Genomic DNA, 24,877 nt, shown 5'->3' on the forward strand with positions numbered 1-24,877 from the left:
ACACTTGACACATTTACTAGCTGTGTGACCTTGGGCAAGTCACTTAACCCCAATTGCTCTGCCTTCCCCCCTGCAAAAAAAAAATATTAAAAAAAAAGTTGGAAGCCAACATTCTAAGTCATGTATATGAGAGAAGGATTCCATTTAATCCTATGAGCATTTGCAATATATCTACAATGTGCCAAGTACTGTGTGAATGATGTGCTGGGGCTATGAAGGCAAAAATGACACAGTCCCTCCCCTCAAGGAGCTTATAGATAAGTGTCCACATACTAACCACTAACTATGTATGTGAGCATGACAACAGAGATTGTCACACATGTTGCTTGTCTCTAAAGTGGGCCAGAAAGGTCCTAGTACACAAAGAGAAGGGGAGGGAGGTGGAGAGAGAGAAAGATGGGGGAGGGGGGAAGGGAGGAAGAGAGAGAGAGAGCACCAGCCCATCAGTGCCCATCAACACCAAGCTATGTTTATATAATATGTTTTTATTTTGAATTTTGGCAGCTCAAAGAAATCCTCGAAAACCCTCACCTGCTGACAGTTGTTAAGATGGAGGAAGCTGGGGATGAAATCGTGAGCAATGCCATTTCCTATGCTCTCTACAAAGGTGAGGAGATCCTACTGCGCAGCAGAAACATTAACTTGGGGCTGGTTCACCCACAGCCTCCACTCTGGATATTTGGGTTTGGAATGGAGGTCATCGAAGAACAGAGGACCCAGCCCCTTTCTGTGGGGTTACAGCTTGTGGGGGCTGGAGCAAGGAAAGGCCCTTGTAACCTTCTCCATTGACACCCTTCTACACCATTTCAGCACAGCACCCAGGGGACCCCGGGATCTCAAAGCATGGGAATTCTGGTATGCTCCCAAAACTTAAGGCAAGTCATTTAACCTCTATTTGACTCAGTTTCCTCATCTGTAAAATAAGGATAGTAACACCTACTTCCCAGGGTTATTGTGAGGATCAAATGAGATAATACACTATGCCTGGAACACAGTAGGTTCCATAGTAATACTCATTCCCTTCCTTTTCCCCTTTTCTTCTCAGCTTCTCAATTTCCTCCTCTGTAAGATGGGGATATTTTCCTAGCTCACAGGTTTGTTTTACAAGCACCAATGATCTGCCTCAAATGCAAATGACTATCATTGCTATAAAAAATTAAAAGACAGGTGGCTTTCCTACTGATAAAGAAATCCTCCCTTGGCTCCTGTTCTTGATGCCACCCAGCTCCAGCACATCCAAGGGCATCTTCAAGCAGACCCACTCTGTATCTAACGAAGTCAGCCTAACAGTCTAGGAGGGGAGAAAAAAAAGGAACAGAAAGGTCTGATATGCGGCTCAGCAGCTCATTAATGCCTCCTCTGGCCACAAAGTATTGTCTACAGGACTTACTTGCCAGGGTAATGATGTGTCCAACCCCAGTGTAATGTAAACTCCTTAAAGACAAGGACAGGCTTCTGTATCTTAAGTGGGTGCTTCTTATTAGATCCTGCATGGAGTCAATGTATCTGTCTGGGACAAGCATTAAAGATGGGCTTGGGAAATTCAGCAAGCTTTTGAATGACCTTCATGACTTCCTGGCACAGAGAGTCTTACAAAATCTAACAAAAAAAATCTATATGAACATTCACCCGGTGATGCCACCCAGGTGCAAGCCTTACAAATATGAACATTGTAATTATAGAGACTGAGGCCTGTCAGGGCTTCAGATTGTGTAAGTCAGAGGTGCCAAAATGCTGCCCTGCGGAATGATGGCAACCCACCCAAGTGTGACCCCAGCAAGGTCAAATGTCGTTGGGAGATATTTAACCAAATAAACAAAAATACAACAAAACATAGATGATGTTAACATGGGGTTTTCTAGGTCAATATGTGCCCACAGGGATCTTTACGAACAGCTTAGTGCCCCCTCCTCCCATTCCATACCACTGAGCTAGGTCAGCTCCTTAGATCACTTTCCAGTGAGGTCTATTGAGGCAAAGTTACAATGATCATGGGATCTTAAGATCATGAGTTTAGAGCTGGAAGGGGACTTAGAGGTCATCTCATCTAAGCCCTTCCTTTTACAGGCTAGGAAACTGAGGCACCAGGAGGTCAACTGACTAAGCAAGGACCTGAAATTCAAACCCAAGTCCTCTGGCCACACATCTATTGCTTTGGGAGCTTGCCCCCACAGCACTTCAAACAGTATTACCACCCCATGCATTGTCACATGTCCAGCATTGGAGCAAAGGTTAAATGTAAGGACAGACTAATGACCCGCCTAAGCACCATCTGTCCTCTATGGGTCCAGGCAACTATCTCAGGCAAACCCAGACAAACCTCCTCATGCCTCAGCCTTCAGTTGTTTTCACCCTGCACCCCTCCCTCTGCCAGCCTTCAGCACAAACGAACAGGAGAAGGACAACTGGAATGGCCAGCTGAAGCTGCTGCTAGAGTGGAACCAGCTGGACCTGGCCAATGAGGAAATCTTCACCAATGACCGCAGATGGGAGGTGAGGAAGAAACCAGTTGGGAAGATAGCAGCTCATTGCCAAACCTGGTCCAGGAAGGGTGGGGGCAATCTTTAGGAAGGTTTCACCTGTCAGGCTTTGTAAAGACCTCTCCACTCTGGTTCACCAAAGTCATGGTCAAGGAGCAAAGGAGGGTATTCACAAATGCAGCTGCCATGGCACTATTCCAAAGTCCTGATCCCGGAGCCCTAGGCTTGGGGTCATGTCTTTCTCCTTCCCCAGCTGCCAGCTTCCTGGCTGCTAGGGGATGCCATGCATAGAGGGATGGGCTTGGAATCAGGAACACCTGAGTTCAGATCCAGCCTCAGACATTCACTATGTGGCCCTAGAAAAGTCACTTAACCTCTGTCTGCCTTGGTTTCCTCAACTGTAAAATGGTATCTTTTTCATTTATCTATTTATTTATTTTTAGTTTTCAACATTCACTTTTATAGGATTTTGAGTTCTTACTCCTCCCCCTCCCCAAGATGGCATGCAATCTGATATAGTATATACATGTACAATCTCATTAAACATGTTTCCACATTAGTCATGTTGTGAAAGAAGAATCAGAACAAAAGAGAAAAACCACAAGAAAAAAACAGACAAAAAAAAGTGAAAATAATCTGCTTCGAACTGCATTCAGACTCTATAGTTCTTTCCCTGGATGTGGATGGTATTTTCCATCATGAGTCTTTTGGAGTTATCTTAGATCATTGCATTGCTAAGAAGGGCTAAGTCTGTCGAAGTCAGTCATCGTACAATGTGGCTATTGCTGTGTACAATGTTCCCCTGGTTCTGCTCAGAAAGTGGGAATCTTACTAGCGCCTGCCTCCCAAGGTTGTTGTGGGGAGCGCACGAGATAATATTTGTGAAGGGCTTAGTGCAGCACCATATATACAGTAGGTGCTTAATAAATGCTCCTTCCCTTTTCCTTTGCCAGTCTGCCGACCTTCAGGAAGTCATGTTCTCAGCCCTGGTGAAGGACCGACCCAAGTTCGTCCGCCTCTTCTTGGAGAATGGCCTAAACCTGAGAAAGTTTCTCACCAATGACGTCCTCACTGAACTCTTCTCCAACAACTTCAGCAGCCTCGTGTACCGCAACCTGCAGATTGCCAAGAACTCCTACAATGACGCACTCCTCACCTTTGTCTGGAAGCTGGTGGCAAACTTCCGAAGAGGGTACAGGAAGGAAGATAGGAGCAGCAGGGAGGATCTGGATATCGAGCTCCAGGTGTGAGATGGGTAGAGTAGCCAGCTTGATCCCAAGGGCTTTTCTGACACCCTTGAAAAAGCAAATTAAAATGTGGGTATCTTCGGATGCATTTGGGATATTCAATGAAAGTGCTGATGATTGTGTATTTTCCTATCCCACTGACCTTGGGCAAGTCACTGAGTCCCAGGTTCCTCACCCGTAAAATGATGGAGTTGGATTCATTTATGGCTAAGGTCACTTCCAGGTCTGACAGATAGCCTGGATGTGCCTTAATGCCTGTGTGACCTTGGATCTAGGGAGAGGTGAGACACTGGACAATAATCAGCCTCCAAAGGAATGTTGATAGGCTGGAGCCCTGGGCTGAATTTACTATGATGGAATTCAACAGGGACAAATGTAGTCTTAGATTTGGGCACGAAAAACAACAACTTCACAGTAGGAAGTGGGGAGATGAAGTTAGATAGAAGATCTTCTATCGAAGATCTGGGGGGCTTAGTCTATTACAAGCTCAACCAGAGTCAACAGAAGCCACCAGTTAATGCAAACTCAGGCTGCCTTGAGAGCGCCAGGGCTTCCAGGAAGAGGGAGGAGATAGACCATCCATCTGCCGTCTGCCCCGTCAGACCTGGCTGAAGGATTGCATTCCCTCCTGGGTTTCATGGTTTAAGGAGGACATTGATGGTCTGGAGGGGTTCCCGAGGAGGACAGCCAGGATGGGCTTACAGTCACATGCTTGTGAACATCCCTGCATAGCCTTGAGTCTGGGCTGCATGAGGATCTGTTGAAGGAGTGGAGGGGTTTAGCCAGGAGAAGAGACCACCGGGACAGGGGAGGGGAAAGGAAGGGGGGAAAAAGGCTGCCTTCAAGTATTTGAAGAACCATTAGATATCATCATTATTGTCATCATCATGAGAGCCAGCATTCGTTGGGGGCTAAGCTTTACAAAGAGCTTTGCATGTTACCTCATTGACAGATTTATTTGTCCCTAGAGGGCAGAGCCAGGAACAATGGGTGACAGTTGTAAAGAAATGTAGACTGGATTTCAGGACAAACTTCCCACCCATTTGAGCTGTCCTTAGATGGAAGGGCAGCCTGGAGCAGCAGTGAACTACCCTTCACTAGAAGTCCTCAAGCAGAATTTTGTGGCAGGGCTTCCTTTTATGTGTGGTTGGACTCTACGCCTGGGAAGTGCTCTTCCGGCTCTCAGAATCTGCGATTCTGTATTGTTTGTGTTCCCTTGATTTCTTTCAGAACTAGTTAAGAGATCCCTGATGGGTTGGACTAGGTAACCCCCGAGGCCCTCTCTAGGTCTAGTTCGATGATCCTAAGATCTTTGCTGGCTCCTTCTAGTCTTCATTCCATTTGGGCTCAATGACTAGTCTGGAAAATCTATAGAAGCAAAATAACTCCTATGCTTATACAGGGAAGAATCATTCTTAGCCTGCTCAGATTCATGGATGGCTTCATAAAGAACATGGCAGCTGCCTCCAGTTACCTTAGTCTCACTTTATGCCAAGACAAGAACTGGAAGTCTGCCCGACCTGATCCAGTAAGCACTTACTAGTGCTTACAGGGTTGATAAGAAAGAAAAAACACTATTTGAAATTGTGATAAAACCTATAGATAAAAACCCAGGAAGACCTGCTTTCAAATCTTGCCTCTGAAATACGCTGGGTATGACTCTTGATGAATCACATGATCTCTCAATGACCCAAGTACCTTTCTAAGACTGTGAGTTGTAGAGCAGGTGCTGGTCTTTATCTGGGGAGGGAGTTTCCTCACTGGGAGTTCCCTACACCAATGAAATCACAAGTCTTGGGGGAAAGGGGTGAAGATAGAACAAAACCAAAAGATGGTGGCTTCTAAGCTTGAGAAGTCCCAATTTGTGTCACTCAGGGTGACTTTCCCACTAAATATCAGAGACCCCTAGATTGCTTTGGCTTCAAATTTGTTTTTCACACAGAGGTCACAACTCTAATGTCCATTTTCTCCACACCTTCAGCTTGGGTGCACAAGCTCTGTGATTGATGTGGGATCAATGATTCTGTAACCCTTTACACTCTATTACACCGGGAGCCCCAGAAAAGCTTATGTGACCTCGGGCTGCATTCCTTCTAGGAATAAGGAGGTGACATCCATGGCCAGACCACATTTGGAATATTCAGTATGGTTCTGGGCACCTCAGTTTGAGAGGATCATTGATATGTGAGTGTCCAGGTCAACCAAGATGGAGAAGGACCTCAAGTCCATTTCATATAAGGATCTAGCCCAAAAAAGAAAAGTGGGAGAGAAGGGAATAGGGTGACTGACTTCAAGTACTTAAGAGGTCATCCTGTAAGTGGAGGGGAAGGATTTGTCTTGTTCGGCTTTGCCCCCAAGAGCAGAGCTAAGGGCAACCTAGATAAGAGGAAAAATTTCCTAAAAAATTGAGCTGTCCCAGAGCGAAGTGGGCTGTCTCCCGAGAGGTCTTAAAGTGAAGGCTGAATATCTTTTCCACCCTATAAGTTACTCTGTATATATTTTGTTTCCAATTTTCAATGTGAGTGCCATGTCCCCACCCCTACCCCTAGGAAAATGTAAGCACCTTGAGGGCAGGGTCTGCTCCATTTTTTTTCTTTCTACCTCCAGCAGCTAGCAGGGTGTCTTCACGTGAGAGGTTCTTAACAGATGCTTGCCGAGTGAATGAATGAGCACTCAGTAGGTTTATTGTGGTAAGGGACTTTGGAGGGGTCTGGGCTGGACTAAGTAGCTGCTGCTCCTCCAGTTCCTCCTGCCTCTGAAATTCTGTGATTCTGTGATTGACCTGCTACATCACGGAAATCAAACCACGAGGTTTGCTTTTATGGACACCTTTCTTAAATTGCATTGACCTCTAAGCAGGGATCACTCTCCTGAGAGTTCCTGGGAGACTTTTTATTTCTATAGTGAAGCAGATTTGAGGTGGAGTGGCCATCTGTGGGCCCACTGGTGCTTTTTGCAGGCTGATACTTACTGGCACACAGAACGTCATTACCCTCCCTCAATGCTGACCAGATGTCCTCCTCCTCTTCCTCTCAGGATGTGTCTCCAATTACAAGACACCCCCTGCAAGCTCTGTTCATCTGGGCCATTCTGCAGAACAAGAGGGAGCTCTCCAAGGTCATCTGGGAGCAGGTAAGAGCCCTTTCCTTCCCCCTCAGCCGTTTTCCTCTCTGGCTTTCCCAAGGCCTGAGTCCTACTCCCAGCATTTTCATCTGGCAGAAGGACATCTTCTGAGTGGCAGCTCCCTAGATAACAATCCTACCTCTTGTACAAATTACCTTGTGACCTTCGGCTAGTAACTTCATGGCCCTGGGCCTCAGTTTCCTCATCTAGAAATGTAGGAACTTGACGAGATACCCACCAAGATTCCTTCCAGCTCTAAATGTATGATTTTATGATCCCACAAACCTGCAGGATAGTATGCAAAAATCAAACAAATTATTGCAGAGGCAACAAATCCTGGGGAAAAGGAACTGATAGACTGAGGAGAGTTTGCCTTACATCCTTGTTCTCATCTTCTTCCTTTTCTCCCCTTTTTGACCTGCCCATAATGTGGCCATTGTGGCTGTCTTCTCTTGGGAGATTCACTCCCCTGGGGCCAAGCAGCAACTTGTCCGTAAAATGACTTAAGAGTTGTGCCACGCAGGCCAACATGGCCATTTTACTGATGAAGAAACTGAGGCTTGCACATGTTAAAATATTTTCCCCAAGGTCCCCACAGGGATAGCAGCAGAGGCTCACATGAGTCCTCTTTCCACTGAACCTCAGTGTTCCAACTCCAGTTCACATCTGTGTTAATGGGCAGGTTTCAAGCGATGGAGATGAAATGGCGGTAACAACGTGTTTATGAAATGGGGAGTCGTCTCCTCTGGCTAAAGAGCGAAGCAAACATCGGGAGGAGGGTCAGCAGGGCCACTGATCAAGAGTCCCGAGCACTAGGATTTGCTAAGCTGGGAGGGGTCCTAGTGGTGACCCATCACTCTCCCCAGCTGTCCTTTAGCTGATCGATGGCTGGCACTGCAGGCAGGGCTCTGGACTCGGAGTCAGGAAGGTCTGAAGTCAATTCCTGCTTCAGACCTTTACTGGCTGTGTGACCTTGGACAAGTCGCATGATTGCTCTAACCCTGTTTCCTTGTCTGTGAAATGGGAATAATAGCGGCACCTGCCTGCCAGGTGAAGCTGCAGTGAGACGCGGGTGTGAAGCCCTTGACAAGCCTCATACGGGGCTGCTGGTGATCAGAACCAATCCTGACGTTGTCCTGGTCCCTCCACAGACCAGGGGCTGCACTCTGGCAGCCCTGGGAGCCAGCAAGCTGCTGAAGACCCTCGCCAAGGTGAAAAACGACATCAACGCCGCAGGGGAGTCTGAAGAGCTGGCAAATGAGTACGAAACCCGTGCTGTGGGTGAGTGGCCCAAAAGAGAAGGCCTCCAGCCCGGGGTGGCAGAAGCACCAGGCGCTGGCGGCTTTGTCCTGGCTCGCGGCTCTCCTGCTCTGCTCCTCTGATGCAGAGACAGCCCCAAATGCCAGATCGCTGGCCCGTGTCTGCAGAGGCCATCCTTGGCTCTGCTGCCAGGCCCTTCTGCCATTCACTGCTGCATCTCCCACTCTCCAGGCTTCCTGGTCTCAAAATGGATCAACAATTGGTCACTGCTGCCCAATCTTTTGGTGCATGAAGGTGGCTTGGGGACCTGAAGACTTGATCTCATCAAGGGCATCTCTTGCTCATCCCCTATTATCCTGTCCATGAATCTGCTGTTAGCCATTTTTCTTCTGAGTTTTCTTGTCCAAAGGTCATCTCTCTTTGTCTCTCTTTCTCTGCCTCTGTTTCTCTCTCCATCTCTTTCTTTATCTCCTTCTCTGTGCCCCCACTGTCTTCTCTGCTCCTGCATCTTTCTCTGTTTCTATCCGTGTCTCTTTTCTTCTTCTTCTCTCTCTGTCTCTCTGTCTCTCTCTCTATCTCTCTCACTGTGTTTCTCTATCCCTGTCTTGGTCTCTCTGTGTCTCTTATTATTTCCTTTGTGTCTCAGTCTCCCTTTATATTCCTGTTTCTGTGTATTTCATCATGTCTTTCTCTCTGTGTGTCTCCATCTCTCTCTGTCTCGCTTTGTGTCTGTCTCTGGGTGTCTTTCTGTCTGTCTCTGACTCTCTTTGTCTCTGTCTTAGAACTCTTCACAGAATGCTACAGCAATGATGAAGATCTGGCTGAGCAGCTCCTGGTGTACACCTGTGAGGCCTGGGGTGGGAGCAACTGTCTGGAGCTCGCTGTGGAAGCCACAGATCAGCAGTTCATTGCACAGCCAGGAGTCCAGGTGAGAACCCGCCCAATTTAGTGTGAGTCTAGAATATGTCCAGACAGCAGGCACTTCCTCATCAGACCTCTGGGGCAACAGCCAGCAAAGCTCCTTTTCTGTGGCCAGGGAAACAGGACTAGGTTGGCTAATAACTCCTGACAGCAGCCTAGGTCCAACTCTGCAGCCGCAGTGGATCAAAGAGGATTCCATTTCAGAATGTCTCTAGATGTCTTTGAGGCCAGGGCCATCCCAGGTCATCACTGCAGCCTCAGCAGTCTGTGTGTGCTCTGAAGGACCCTGCTCAGTGGCCAGGGACCTGCTAGACAGCAAAAACAGCAGAGAGAGAATTTGCATGCTTTTGTCTTCAATATCCCAGCACAGAACTAGACATGCTTGGGATTCAAGGCTGGACAGAATCTCACAGACCTAGTCCACCCTTTCCCCTCCCAACTTACACATGAGGAAACTGAGGTACAAAAAGCATGAGCTTTTTTAGACATATTGCCTAAGTAGGGATGTTGCCATATTTGGGGCAGATCACTGAGCACTCTTTGGTGTACACAAGGAACAGAAGCAGCTTTCAACCCCATCTCCTCTGACTGTAAGGTTTCTGGTTTTCTGAACCTACACCACCCACTAAGTTTTTTTCAGCTTTTCTCTCAGTCAGCAAGTGCTTACTTAAGGACCTATGTTCCCAGCACTGTGCTCGCAATGAAGAAAGAAAAACAAAAACAAACCACTCCTGCCTTCAAGGAGCTCACGTTCCATCACAGGGACCACATGCACGTGTGTAAATACATAACAAAATAAATTCGAGGTCGAGGGCAGAGGCAGCTGCCATCTAGCAACACTTTCAGAAGGCTCTTTCTCTCCTTTTAAACTCACTTTTGACTTGACTTGGTCCTGAATAGATGTTATTTCTCGGTTCTGAGCCTCTTTCTCCTCTCCCTCCTCCCTCCCTACCTGCCTTCTGAGATGATCACTAGCTGTGCACATAACCCGCCTAAATATCCAACATGCCACTGGATATTTGTATTTACCCAACTTTTGAGAGGCTGGCAATAGGAAACTCTTCCTGTTGAAAGTCAGCTCCTTAAGGGCAGGGACTTGTCTTTGCTTCTCTAGTACTTTGCATGTTTCCCAGTATACAGTGGGTCCTTAATAAATGCTTGTTTGATTCAATTGAATTGAAGTTGTTTGGGATAGCAGAAAACGCTCAGGAGCAGGAGGCAGCAGACTCCTAGTTTCTGATCCAACTTAGTCTAAACTAGTTACCAGAATCTCAGCTTTGAAAGGAAGCTGTGAGACAGTCCAATAATGTGTACTTAAAAAATCATTTCCTCTCTGCTATGGCCATAAATGGGCACCGTCCAGGAATGTAGCCCACTGAAGTGTCAGGAAGGTCTTCCTGATCTCAAACCTCTTTGCCACTTTCACTCCTCTTCCTTGTGGGGGTGGGGGTGGAGAGGCAGGGTTGGCATGTAGAACAAAGCAAGCCCTCTTCCCTAGGACATTCCTTCTAATACTTGAAAACAGTCTCTCAGTCATCGAGTCAGCCAACGGGAATTTATTAAATGCCTACGAAGTGCCAGGGGCTGTGCTAAGTTCTGGGGATAGAAAGCAAGGCAAAAACAGTCTTTGGCCCCAAAGAGTTCACCTGCAAATATCTATTGTTCACCCCCAGCCCCTAGATTCTCTTCTCAGGGTGAACAGCCTCAATTCTAGTGATTCTCCTTACATGTTGAAGCTCTTCACCAATCTCCTCACACTTCTCTGGATTCTTTCCAGCTAACTCAAGTCCTTCTTAAAATGTAGTACCTGGAACCTAACTAATACTCCAGATATGGGCTGAGCAAGCAGAGGAAAGCAGGACATTCTGGACTCTTAATGCAGCCTAACTCCTCATCATCTTTGGCTCTGCCTTATCACATTGTGACCTCGAAGGCCAACAAAAACTTCTTTTCAGACACACTGACCATCTCACCACACCTCTGTCATCTTATGTGTGGAAGGTTGATTTTTAGACCAAATTGTACATTTTTATATTTACCCTTATACAGTGCTATCTTATTAGATTCAACCAAAGGTTCCAACCTGTTTCGATTTTTTGTATACTGTTTTCTCCTCCAGTGAAATATGAGTCACCTTTTCAGCCCATCTGATAAGCATGTGATCTATACCTTTATTCAGAACATTGATAGAAATGTCAAAGAGCCCAGACTCAATGAGAACGGGACATATGATGGGTGCTAAGTGCAATCAGCAGACCTTGTCTGCTCAAGCCTGAGTTCAGAAGGGAGTGAGCAGAAGTGATATTAGGTCAGCCTTCTGCAAATTCCATTTCCAGACGATCAGCACTGGAGAAAAATCAGAATGCATGTATGTGAAACTGTCACGTGCTGGCAATTGGTCCATAAGCGAATCATCCAAACAGTGGTTGATTTGTGGTTATAGATGGGTGACAGGTCACCAACAGCAAGTCCACTCCAGGGCTAGGACCACAGCGAGTGGAAGTTTGAGCATGATTCAGGTCTGTGTGGGTAGATTTCAAAGCTCAACCCAGGCGATTGAGGGTAGGCGGATTGGGGGAATTGGAGAGAGGCTTGTTTGATTTATTTGTTCTTCTCTCCCTCTCCATTAAGGCACATAATAGAGATCTGATTGTGGCAGGTTCGTATTCAGCTCATGAATCTGATTTGTACCATTAGACATTGCTACAGAGTGATGGCATTTTCCAGGTGGGGAGAGTGGTAGAGGATGGGCAAAGCAGGTTTTTTTGTCCTGTCTGGCTCTCTTCCATTCTGACAGAGAGTGGCCTCCATTCTTTTGTCTCTATTGCCACCAGAATTTCCTTTCCAAGCAGTGGTACGGAGAGATATCACGGGACACCAAGAACTGGAAGATCATTCTATGCCTGTTTCTCATACCTTTGGTTGGCTGTGGTTTTGTGTCCTTCAGGTAATGACTACGATTTTCCTTAAAAGGCTCATTCAGTGAAGGAAAGTGAATAAAAAGGCAGATGACCAGGAAGTGACCTCTTGTAACTATCATTGGCCTCTGGTCATGGCAGGCCCTTCTTGGAGCGGGCCTCAACAGGCACTCTGATGACCAATTTGAGTCATACCCCATTGTCATTCTATCAATGGGTCCCAGATTTAGTGCGGAAAGAGACCTTCGGGGTTATGTAATCCAACTCTTTCATGTTCCAGATGGGTAAACTGAGGCCAGAAAAGTCACAAGCTGGGCCATAGATTTAGAGCTGGATGAAGGCCATCTCGTCCAACTTCCTGAGGCAGGGCAGAGATGGAAAGGTGATTTGGTCAAGGTCAAACTGGTTCACTCCTGCAGTCCTGGGGCCATGTACCTCCCCTGTGGCGTTCACTATATGCTTTCTTATGCTATAGATATATGAGTACATATATGCACATGTGTGTATGTGTGCATATGCATATAATTTATCCTACTGGGCTGCAAACTCTTCTTTTGCATGGCCACAGCTGCTTGGAACTTCCCATCGTGACCTGCAACAACACACTCTAAAGATGTGTTGAATTTTTAAAATGAATGTGCTGGTAGCAACATAGTGTGGGGTACTGAAAGCAATATAAAACAAATCTGAAGTTATTTGAGGGGGGCCTTAATGCATGAGGAGAGGCAGATCAGGATGACCTGGGGACACTTGGGTTGAGCCTTTCTTAGATCTAGGGATTTTAAGATACTCTGGGCCTGGGAGGTAGCATGGGCAAAAGCCTGGAGGTGGGAGGGCAAAGATGCCTCATTCTGAACTTTCTGGTTGGTAGTATGAAGCAGCTCTTAATTTTGGCAATGAGAGGAAAGCGTGGCTATCTGAGGGTAGTTTGAGTGTTTTTGTCCTCTAGAAGTGGGTTTCTAATTCATCTAGAAAAGGGAACAAGATAAGCAGGTTAATTGGGCAACTAGGGAGTGCAATGGATAGAGCACCACCCCCGAAATCAATTTAAATCTGACCTCAGACACTTGACACTTACGAGCTGTGTGACCTTGGGCAAGTCACTTAACCCTGATTGTTATAAGCAGGTTCAACCCAGGGCTAGCCTTATTTGGTGGACAAATGATTTTGGTCCTCAAAGGGGTTACTATGGAGTCATTCATTTATTCATTGACCAGCCTTTGTCAAGCACCTACCCCTTAAAGGTTGGGGTGGGGGAACAACGGGTTACAGAAAATTAAATACAAAATATCTACAGGTAGGCGCAAAGTCTTTGGGAGTGGGCTGAGTGGGCTTCCTGTAGGAGGCGGCACTCTGAGCTATTCTAGACATGACCACACAGAGGGCACAGATACGTTTCACAAGGAGCAGGTTCCATGTCCAAAGGACCAAGTTCTCTGGGTTCATTTCTCTCCCACCCCAGGAAGAAGCCCATCGACAGACACCGAAGGCTCCTCTGGTCCTACCTGGCTTTCTTCACCTCGCCATTCGTGGTCTTCTCCTGGAATGTGGTCTTCTACATCGCCTTCCTGCTGCTCTTCGCCTACGTGCTACTCATGGATTTCCACTCCGTGCCTCACACACCGGAGCTCATCCTTTATGCCCTGGTCTTTGTCCTCCTCTGCGATGAAGTGAGACAGGTGGGCAGCTCCATCCCCAGGAGAGCTCGGCTCTCTCGGATGCTGGAGAACGGGGCCTGTCTTCAGAGTCCGAAGGGAGCTGGTTCTAAAGTAACTTTCGTGTTGTACTTGAGGCCTGAAGACAAGGAGGGAACTTGCACCATCCCCCGATAGCTGTGCAGTCCTTCATCAGCCCAAAGACAGTTCCTTCAAATCCCAATCCTTGGCTTTCCCAGTTCAATTTAACAGGCACCTACTCAAAAGCACGTGGGGGTGGGGGAGGGGAGACAGCATGTAGATATACATAAGGAGATATAAATTACACGCAGGATATGCAAGGTAATTTTTGGAGGGCTGTAGCATCTGGGGAAGGTGAGAAAGGTCTCACACGGAAGAGGAACCTTGAGTGAAGTCCACAAGTGAGCTTGGAGTTCCAAGAGGCAAAGGGAAGGATGAAAGGGATCCCAGAGCTGTGGAGAAGGGCATTCTAGGGGTGTATGGAGTCTATGGGGAGGTGATTACCAATTTGGGGGAACAGGGGAAGCTTTTGGAAAATGCACGATCTGAGTAGGGTCTGATGGATGAGAATGCACCACGTGGAGCCTGGGAGGGGGAGGGGGAATGAGAGTGAGAAAGGGCAAGGAGGCTGGGCAGTACATGAGGTGTTACCAGGACCGTGGCTGAAGCACGAAGAGGGTGGAGATGAGTGGGAGGAGACAGGGCTGGACAAGGAGACTGGTATCCGATTATGGTGGGCCTTAAAGGGATGGTGACCTTGGAGGGAGGACCTTGAAAGTAAACATTTTTGAGGAGAGGAGCTATGCCGAGCCATCACAGCTTAATAGAGAAGGCACAGAACTCTAGGTCAAGAGAACCTATGTTCAAATCCACCTTGGACATTTACTAGCTGGGTGACCCTAACCTCTGTCTGCCTCAGTTTCCTCAAAGAATCTCTTAAAGAAATTGAAATTCATGGCCTCTGAGATCCCTGCCAGCTCTAAATCTATGATCCTATGATCTACGGGCAAAATAATTCCTTTGGCCACCATGTAAAAAGCATCTTCTATGAGGAGAGTAATAGGAAAATGATAATAACCTTCTTACAGTCATTTTATAGCAGGAAAGAGGATCTGTACATGTGCAGGGACAGTGGGAACAGAAAGGAGGAAATGGACAGGAAAAGTCTCTCAGGAAACTGGAAACCACTGGATTTGCTCATCGATTGTATGTGAGGGGCATTGTTGTCTAGTTGCATCCAACTCTTCATGACCCCTGGGGTTTTCTTGGCAGAGATACTGGAGGGGTTTGCCATTTCCTTCTCCAATTCATTTTACAGATAAGGAAACTGAGGCAAACAGGGTGAGGTGACTTGCCCAGGGTCACAGCTAGAATCTGAGGCCAGATTTGAACTCAGATCTTCCTGAGTCCAGGCCTGGTGCTCTGTCTACTATATTCTTCTGTCCAGAATCAGAGGACTGAAGTTTAAATCTTACCTCTCAGGCTTGCTACCTAGAGCAAATCACTTTCCTTCACTCAGCCTTAGCTTCCTCCTGCGTAAAATGAAGGAATTGGGCTCATTGGCCTCCTGGTCCCTTCCAGCTCTGGATCTATGCTCCCAAGATCCTCTAAGATGATAAGCTGCAAGAGACTTGCAGATCCTCACTGGAAGATGGAGCTTCTTCACTGGCATTTCCCTACAACAATTAAATCACAAGTCTGCTTACCTCCCACAAAAAAAAAAATGATCAGGCATCTAATTCTACAACATAACAATGATGGACCTTTCTAAAGAACCTCAGAAACATGTTATCTGACCCTCTCAACAGCCATGTAGAGCTATTATCCCCATTTCACAGATGATGAAACTGAGTCTCAAAGATGTTACATGACCTGTCTGCCCCTGTTCCATAAAAATGAAGCGTCAAAGGTAGTACTCTCCTGTTTCCAAGTCCAGGGCTGGACCTCAGATTGGTAGATTTGCGTTGGTTTCTTGTTAGCTAAATCACCTTGGGCATTAATTTCTCAGGTCTCTTCTGACTCCATGGTCCTCTGAAATTTTTGGGACACAGGGGGAGCATTATGGAGAATCTCTAAAATCCAGGTTGGGTATGATGGATGGATGGACGGATGGATGGACAGACAGACAGACAGACAGACAGATAGATAGATAGGCAGAAAGTTAGGTGGATAGACAGGCAGATAGATAGGTAGATAGGTAGATAGATAGATAGATAGATAGATAGATAGATAGATAGATAGATAGATAGACAGACAGGTAGGCAGATAGGTAGGTAGATAGACAGGTAGGTAGATAGATAGATAGACAGACAGACAGACAGACAGACAGACAGACACGTAGATGTTGTTGGCATGTGTTTTCCACTTTCAGGGCAACACCAAGAATGGTCCTAGGTCTCAGGATATCCAGATATTAGTCAGGAGGCCACAGTATATCTTTGTCCCTTCAACACCTGCCTCACACAGTCGCTATAAATGAGCTGGTAATGAATGAATGAAAGGACTTCCTGTAAAGGAAGTCTGGGAGAACGGGGTAATGTGGGTAGTCAGCGCTCCTTAATGACGGTATTCCACACCTTCCCTCTTCTGCCCTACAGTGGTACATGAATGGCCTTAAGTACTTTACCGACCTGTGGAATGTCATGGACACTCTTGGATTATTCTACTTCATAGCAGGAATTGCCTTCCGGTAAGAAACTTTCCTGGCCTTTCTAAATCGTGTACTGTCTGAGCTCTTCAGTGAGCCATTAAATGGAGAAAGGGTTAAAATTCAGATGCACTACACCATCAGTGATGGGAGTGGAGGCTCCATCACAATGAGCCATGCATGAGGTCCAACACTCAGCAAGGAATTTCCTACTCCCCTGCCCCGTAACACAAATATGCCAAGGTCTCCTCTGATGTAGAGTGGATGGCTCTCATCACTAGGAGAAATCCCTTGGTCTCAGGGGAGGAGTGCTGGATCCTGGAGCTAAAAGACCTGGATTTGAATTCTAACTCATAAAGCCTCAGCCAAGTGACTTGGCTTCCCCCAGTTCCAGTTGCCCCGTCTGTAAGATGGCGATGAGGATGCATCTGCTGATGACCAGAGTGCTGGAAACGACCTTAGATGTCATCTAGTCAAATCCTTTCATTTTACAGATGAAGGAACTAAGGCCGAGGAAGTTGAAGTGATTTGCCCAAAGAGGGTCACTCAAATAGAATGACAGAATTTAAGAGCAGGAAGAGGACTCAGCAGCCCCCTAGTCCAGCCTCTACACAAAAGGACTCCCCACTAAGACACACCCAACAAGTGGTCATCCAGTCTCTGCTTCAAGATGGCCAAGAAGGGGGAGCCCCCCACCTCTCCAGCAGTCTCACTACTTTGGATGCTCCCTCCAATGGCATAGTCCCAACCCATCCACAGTTGCCTGTCCATCCTGTACGATTCCAATAGCATCTCAGACTATATAAATGGCAGAATGCTGCCATAAATTAAGTCAGTCCACTCTATCCCAAAGCTTACAGAAGGCCAGTCTATAGTCATGACAGAGGGATAAGCTCTCCAGACGGCTTAGAAGAGTCTCCTTCTACCAGAAACAGGGCATCTGGCAACTCCCCAACTTGCCTTCCTGTCAAGGGCATGTCTCTTAGAAGGAATAGGAGGCAGCAAGGGGAATGGCTCCTCTACATCCGTCTGGCCACAAGGAGCCACTAATAGTGAAACATAAGCTGTGAGAACCTTGGGAGAAGTTGCCTCATCATTGGAAGTGTTCAAGCAGAGACTGTCTAACTACCTCTTGGGCATGTTATAGATAGATAGATAGACAGACAGACAGACAGACAGACAGACAGACTGGACTAGGAGAGCTCCCAAATCTCTTTTAGCTCTTACTAGTCTATGGTTTAAAAAGTAGCAAAAAGGAAACAGCCCCCTCCGAGGGTCTTCCCAGACCTGACTTTCTATGATTCTGGATTCTATGTCAGCAAGTCCTCCTGCTCAGAGCTCCTGACTATCTGGGCATTTGCAAGCCAGATAGAATAATCAAATGCTCAGCCTCAAAGTTGATGGACACCCCAGACTGAGATTAATGTTGGGTCATCTCCAGTGCACATTGGGACATTAGAAAACATCTCTGATCCAGCTCTTCTGATCGATTAAGTCAAATGGTTCACTTTTGAGGATTCCAGGCAGGCTTGTCTTGAACTGTGTGGACAGTAAAGAAACAGACTGAGGAATCCACCCCAGTCATAAACGTTAACAGCAAATAACAGAAGTTATTTGCTCAAGAATTTTGTTCCCACCTCCATGCTTATATGATGCCTGGAATGCTCTCCTACCTCACCTTCACCTCTCAGATTCCTGATCTTCCTTCAAGACTCAACTTAAGAGCTGTCTTCTACAGGAGGCCTATCTTACTTTCCTCCTCACCCCACCACCATCCCACCCCACCCCCTGAGATCTATCAGAGCACCTAGTCCCTCCCTCTGGTGTTCTCCTGGCCCTGTTGGACAGATCCCTTTTGGTTTTGGACCATTTCCTGAAGCCAGGTCACTTTTCACCTTTATCTTGCCTGAGAAATCTACTCAAAGATTTTTGTTTCGAATCAAGCCTTTGTGGTTGGAAAACGAAAGCCGATCTATCTACAAACATTCATTAAATTCCTACTATATGCCAGGTGCCACACTAGGTACTGGTAATACAGACAGTGTCCTTGCTCTCAAAGAGTTTGCATTCTACCAATGGAAACAACTTGCATAGATATAAGCATTTTCACAATATGTACAAAATAAATATAATATAATAACACAATACAATAAATACAAAATAAATACGTTTGAGAGAGAAAGAAAGGCATTAAAAAGCTGGGGGAGGGGAATCAGGAAAGGCTTCACGTAGAAGTTAGTGCTTGAGCTGAATTTGGAAGGAAACATCACAGGTTGACCACATGCAGTAGCTCATTTCCAGGAGGAAACAGGTGTGTGCATGCCATCACAACAGGTGCACCCCAGGAGCCCTTAACTCTGCAGTCCTACAAAGGGAAATGTGGCCTCCTCTTCCCTCTTCCTATTTTTTTTTCTTCCCTCTTCCTATTACCATGATGTTCCACTGTTCCAAGGATCATATTGCTCACCCAGTGGCTATGTCCACTTCATGTTTTTGGTGAGAAGGGGCAGCACAGATGGGCAGGTCTACCCATTTCCTTTGTGGTATCTAAAGTGGAAATAGACGGCTCCCCTGTTTAGGACTGCCAATATGGCATTTTCCACCTTCAATCCTCATCTCCTTAGTGCTCATGTATACAAGTATAGCCTCACTTCCTTGTCGAAAGAGAATATGTTTGCAAAAGATTTCACATCCTTTATTTTTGCTATAACAAAACCAAAGGATTTCTAAAATGATTCTTCCTCTCATGCCCTCTTTCCTCTTCTCAACAGGCTCCATTCCTCTAACAAAAGCTCCCTATATTCTGGACGTGTCATCTTTTGCCTGGATTATATCATTTTCACTCTGAGGCTTATCCATATTTTCACTGTGAGCAGAAATCTGGGGCCCAAAATCATCATGCTGCAGAGGATGGTAAGCTTCATGAACAGGCGGAAGAAAGTACTCTCCCCAAACAGGGAGAGAAATGTTGCTTAGAGAGGCTTCCAAAGGCGCAACCTCAGAGTTGTTGTCTTGTGGTATTATCCCAAAGGGACCTTTTCCAGGCTGAAGTCTGACAAAAGCTGGCTGTAGCCAATTGACCCCTCAACACACATTTACCAAGAGATGAGGAGGTTAGACTCACTTGGGAGCTGGTGAATGAGACAGTGACAGGTTTTTTCATCCTTCTCCTCTAGCTAATCGATGTCTTCTTCTTCCTGTTCCTCTTTGCGGTTTGGATGGTGGCCTTTGGGGTGGCCCGTCAAGGCATCCTGAGGCAGAATGAGCATCGCTGGGAGTGGATCTTCCGCTCAGTGATCTATGAGCCCTACCTGGCCATGTTTGGCCAGGTGCCCAGTGATGTGGATGGTAATCAACAGCTCACTTTGGGTCATGTATGTGTGTGCATGGCAGGGATGTGGCTGGGACCTAATGCTTTATTTTGTGCCAGGGTGTGGAAGGGGGGTGGTGCAATTCCCTGTAGCAGAACTTAAATTCTTTGAGGTCAGGGACTGTTTTGACTTTGTCTTCATCTCCAGTGCCTGGCACACAGTAGGTGAGTGAAATACTTGAATTGTTGAGTGGAGCTTAAGAGAGGTAGCCTCATTCTTCACACGTTTCTCAGGATTACTGTCAATCCCCAGAGGATGGTGGCTCAATTTAGACACATTCCCTCAGTCTGAAAACTGGCCCAAAGAGGGATTCTTCACTATTAGACATCATTTCCTTAGCCTTGCCAATGTGCTCCAAAAATTGTAGCCCATGAAATTGTCTTTACTACATAGATCAGTGGCATAGGAAGGTGAAAACTGAATCCCTCCATGTCAAAGCATGAAATGAGTTGCTGGATATTACATTTCTATCAGTGGGATGTTCATTCCCTAAGGATTCAGACATCTCCCCTCCGCCTTTGTATCCCAGTGCCTGGAACACAATAGGTAATTAATAAATTTTTGTTGATGGGTGCAGTGGGGAAAACATTGAATTTGGAGCTGGAAGACCTGGGATCACATCCCAGTTTTACTTTTTATTGCATATGTGGCCTCGGGCAAGTCACTGGACTTCTCAGACCTCAAGTTCCTGATGTGGGAAATGAGGGACTAGATTCAGTGACCTCTGAGGGTCTCTTCCACCATGAAATCAATACTATTTCCAACTTTAATCAAATTCCTACCTGGTCATTACCTTCCCCACATCTGCCCCGTATGTATCTTGTATGTGCCTAGTTATTTATCTGCTATAGCTCCCCTGCCCCTGAAGGTCAGGAACAAGTTTTGCTTTTCTTTTTATCTTTAGTGCTTCACCAAGGCTTGGCATGTAATAAACACTAAATCAATGCTCACTGACTGACTAATTGATTGTAGTGGATAGGCATGGATCTTTTCTAAGCCTAACCCTGAAAGACATGGTAAGCCAAACACAGGATCCCTAGAGGCTGATCAGGGAGTTACCAGAGCAGGGTCTTTTGCACCAATACCCTGGGTTGGCTCCATACATTCAGCCATGAGTTCACAAAATACTCTATTTACGTACACTATCACCTGGAGCTAAAACTCCAAGTTACCTACAGTTGGAGGGACCAATAGGGACTGGACCTGGCATTCCATTAGAACAGGGAACTCCCAGGTGAGGAAACTCCCTCCAGTAATCCAGGTCAGCACCTTCTTCTGCAGCTTCTAGTCTTGGAGAGGTGCCTAGTGCACTAAATGATTCAGCAAAATGCCCAGGGTTATGAGGCCAGTGTGTGTCAGAACTTGAACTCGAGTCTCCTGACTCCAAGGCTGACTCTCTATCTACCACTCCCTATAACACCACACCACACTGACCCTGCTTCCTTCAGTTACTGGCTGAAGATCAATTCTTGATCTTTTGAAGGAAAAACGTTATGCGGTTCTCATTTGCATGGGGAAAACGAAGAAGGCAGTGGAGAGGAAGCCACCAGTAAAAGCCTCTCTGGAGTCCCCCTGCCCAAGAGCAGCCTGCTGTTTCTTAGATAGCAAAAACCACAATCAACATTTACAGAGTTTGCCCTTTGATCCTCCCAGCAGCCCTGGAGGTTGGTGCCATGCTTATTCCTACTTTGCTGATCGGAAAACTGGAGCAGGCAGAGATTAAGTGGCTGGCCCAGAGACACGCAGCTAACCCATATCAAAGACCAGACTTGAACTCAGAGCATTCATCTGACATTGTTGAAACACCTCCCATTGTAGTGTCTCCCTCCCCCTCCATCCCTCCAAGAGTGTTATTGACTTGTCTTTCTGTGCCTTAGGCACCACTTATGATCTTTCCCACTGCACCTTCACTGGGAATGAATCCAAACCTCTCTGTGTGGAACTGGATGAACACAGGATGCCTCGATTCCCTGAATGGATCACCATCCCCCTCGTATGCATCTATATGCTCTCGACCAACATCCTGCTTGTGAACCTGCTTGTTGCCATGTTTGGGTATGTACTGGGGCAGTTCCCCAGTTGAAGGTGGAAAAAAGGAGGTCTTCAGGATATGGGTAGTAATGCAGGGTCTTTGGAAAGATGATATTTCCAATATACTCTTCCCTTCCCTTTCTTCCTTCCTTCCTTCTTTCTCTCCTTTCTAACTTTCATCTTCTCTCCCTCTCTCCTTTCCTTCCCTTTTTCTTCAATAAGCACTTATTAAGCACCTACTGTGTGTTAGACACTGTACTAGGCTCTGTGGTTTCCCTGCCCTCAATTGGGAATGGACAACAGTTACACAGGTAACTCAGACAAACTGTGCCCAAAGTAGTTCATGTGAGGTCTGTGAGGAGAAAGTTGTAGTACTTGGGTGAGGAGTGAAGGGAAGACCTTGTATGGGAGGTGGCTCTGACCTGAGTTTTAGAAGTTAGGGTTTCTAGGAGGCAGAGATGAGGAAGGAGACCATTCAAGGTAGGAGGGACCAATAGGGCAAAGGATCAGGAAGAGAAGGGAGGATGCTTTGCTACATGCAAAAGCAAAGAGGCCAGTTTGACTGGAATGTAGAGTGTGTGGGAAGCAATATTAACCAAACCTTGGATTGTTCTGACGTAGGAAACAAGTATTCAAAGGAATTGGTAAACCTTCCTGGCCAGGAGCGGACTCCGCCCTTCTTTAGGAAGAGGGAGTGGGGCGTGCAGGAGTGAGACCAACTCTTTTCTGTTAGACTGACATAGATTGATGCACTATCAGCTCAGTACCTCCCTTCAGAGAACAGATTGGTCCCCTCCCTTCTGGGTTACAATCTTCCCTACACGCCCCCAACAAGCAACTCCTTGATATGTTCCCCCCTCCTCAACATATGTCCCATGTTCAAAAATGGTGGAAAACTCCTCCCTGTAGGTCTGTGAGGTAATATTCAATTAGCCAATTAAGCATGCCATTTGACCCAGTTTTCTCTTCAACCTTGACCATTCTTTGCCCGGTTTAGACCAGTTTTCCTCACATCCTGGATAGCATCTGGAATCTGTGGTTTCTGCAAAACTGCAGACTTTATTCCCATTGGCTGGGGACCCTCATCCTGGTTAATCTTTATTCCTTCTTTGTTTCAACTGACTCAATTAATTATTCTGTAGAACTCAATTAACTCTTCTGTGGAAACCTAACTTTCCCTAACTTTTACCCATCTCTCACAGCCACCTTGATGCCTTGGGAAAATACCCTCTCTGGGCCTCAGTTTCCTCATCTGTAAAACAAGCGGGTCATACTAGATGACCTCTGAGACCCCTTTACAAAGGAAAGGGCAGACCAGATGACCTTGAGGTGCCTGGGTCCAACACCCTGGAGCTAGTTCTAATCTAGGCTCAGCCATTTACCATCTGAGTGACCTTGAACAAGTCACTTCCCTCCTTGGAGCCTCCATTTTCTCATCTGCAAAATGAGGGTGTTGGACCACAAGGTTTCTAAAGTCTCTCCTCCCTGGAAATCCCGTGGTCCCATTGACCTTAACGGGCCATGTTTGCTGGCAGCTGTTAATGGCTATCTAAATGTACCTGTGGGAGTTTACAGTAGCTGCCCACAGTTCCCTCTAATGATATCAAGGGTAAAAGGAAACAGCTGTAAACGCCTGAAGGGATCCTGCCTTCCCAGTATTGATCACAAGCTCAGCGCAGACACTCAAAAGCAGGTAAAAGACTTCACGTTCAATTACCGTCTAGACACCAGCTCCCAAGGTCAGCCTTTGTAGGCATGGCAGCCTCTGCAAGCATAACCAGCTCGACTGGCCTTGAAAACAGTTTTCTCCTACAGACCTAATTACAAAATCATTGACGTTTGAGAGAGGCGGTATGATAAGAGGGAATGGCAAAGAGGCACAAAACTGGATTTGGAAACAGGACCTGGATGTAGATCCTGCCCCCATCACCTAGGACCTGGGTAAGCTCGAACGGGTCGCTTACCTTCTCTTGGCCTCAGTGTCCCCCTCTGTAAAATGAGTGAGTTGGATGACACTGCTTCTAAGTCCCCTGAGCCTGAGTGGCCCAGCAGCTGTGCTGTGCTTCTTGTCACTTACTGCTTTAAATTTTCAACCACCAAGTGCCAGTTTGACCCATTTCCTTCACAGAATTGAAAGTTAAGTAGATATTCCAAAACTTAGTGTTTTCATTTTTTATGGAGACAAAATTGTATACTTAATTCCAGAATGGGATGGACCTATCTTGGGTCCCTGGAATGAAAACCGTTCTTGGACTCTGTTTCAATAGCCAGAGTAGTGAGACCCTGAGATCCTACAACCCTCCAATCTCCAGTCCTCTAAGGCTGTTCCCAGAACACCTTTGAGTACTTGACTTCCCTCAAGGCACAACTCAGGGGCCACCTCCTCCATGCAGTCCTCCCTGGTCAGGTCTCCTAATTCTTAGTGATCTCCCAAGTTTTCAAATATTCCTCTTTGTTGGAACTCTCCCTCATTCCTTCATTAAACAAGTATTTATTTAGCACCTACTGTGTGCCAGGAACTGTCCTAAATCCACAGAAAAAGTGGAATGGTCTCTACCCTCAGAAACTTACATTCTAATGGGGAGAGATGGAAAACACCAAGTTCACAGAGTATTTCTAAGGAAGATTCCTTCCTAAATCTTCTACCAAGTCTTAAAACGATTCAGTTTAATTCAACAAGCACGCTTCAGTCCTTACTACTTCAGGGATTGTACAAGAAGCTGAGGAAATGAAGGCAAAAAAAAAAACAACGAAAGGCTTCCTGCCCTCAGGGAGATTACAATTCACTTTTTATTTTTAATCTAGGCTTGATTTCCCTGGTTTGGGGAGTGAGTGCTCAATGAGAAAATCCCTCCAGCGATGCAGAATGGCGCCTCATCTACTCTTGGGTCCCAGAGAGTTGCCTGAGGCACAGAGAATTTAGGAGGGTTTGGAGACTTGTACAAGGTCACCCAGCCAGCTCAGGCGGGAGGCAAGACCTGCCATTAAATCTTCTCGACCCAAGTTAGCTATCCATCCGTACCATGCTGTCTGTCATGGTTCACATAAATTAACAGAATTAAACTAAACAAACTTTGAAAGACTAATCTTTTAAGGCATTTTGGATCATCTTATATTCAGGAACGAAATTAACTCCACATTCTTTTTTTCAAATGTCACTTGAAAATGACAAGTTCTCTGTTTCTGAAGCGGCCCCTCCCCTT

At 46.3% G+C, this 24,877-nt stretch overlaps 1 protein-coding gene and 1 long non-coding RNA gene across 2 annotated transcripts in view; one reads left to right on the top strand and one right to left on the bottom strand.

Annotated features, from left to right (window-relative positions):
* The window catches only part of TRPM8 (transient receptor potential cation channel subfamily M member 8), a 52,755-nt gene that overhangs the window by 23,448 nt on the left and 4,430 nt on the right, over window positions 1–24,877 (top strand). Inside the window, exons 9-20 of the mRNA XM_036766721.1 lie at window positions 505–607; window positions 2,375–2,493; window positions 3,434–3,724; window positions 6,764–6,859; window positions 8,002–8,131; window positions 8,893–9,038; window positions 11,866–11,978; window positions 13,412–13,628; window positions 16,223–16,314; window positions 19,044–19,185; window positions 19,449–19,620; window positions 21,521–21,698. Of these exons, the coding sequence (XP_036622616.1) occupies window positions 505–607; window positions 2,375–2,493; window positions 3,434–3,724; window positions 6,764–6,859; window positions 8,002–8,131; window positions 8,893–9,038; window positions 11,866–11,978; window positions 13,412–13,628; window positions 16,223–16,314; window positions 19,044–19,185; window positions 19,449–19,620; window positions 21,521–21,698 (1,799 nt within the window). The remainder of the gene's footprint in view (window positions 1–504; window positions 608–2,374; window positions 2,494–3,433; window positions 3,725–6,763; window positions 6,860–8,001; window positions 8,132–8,892; window positions 9,039–11,865; window positions 11,979–13,411; window positions 13,629–16,222; window positions 16,315–19,043; window positions 19,186–19,448; window positions 19,621–21,520; window positions 21,699–24,877) is intronic.
* LOC118856440 lies at window positions 33–13,779 on the bottom strand. Its single transcript, XR_005010866.1, has 3 exons — window positions 13,455–13,779; window positions 3,637–3,775; window positions 33–70 (listed from the first exon to the last, which is right to left on the bottom strand). It is a non-coding gene; the product is annotated as an uncharacterized LOC118856440 (long non-coding RNA).

This window comes from Trichosurus vulpecula, chromosome 7 (genome assembly GCF_011100635.1).
Source record: "Trichosurus vulpecula isolate mTriVul1 chromosome 7, mTriVul1.pri, whole genome shotgun sequence".
In the NCBI taxonomy this organism is placed as follows: Eukaryota; Metazoa; Chordata; class Mammalia; order Diprotodontia; family Phalangeridae; genus Trichosurus; species Trichosurus vulpecula.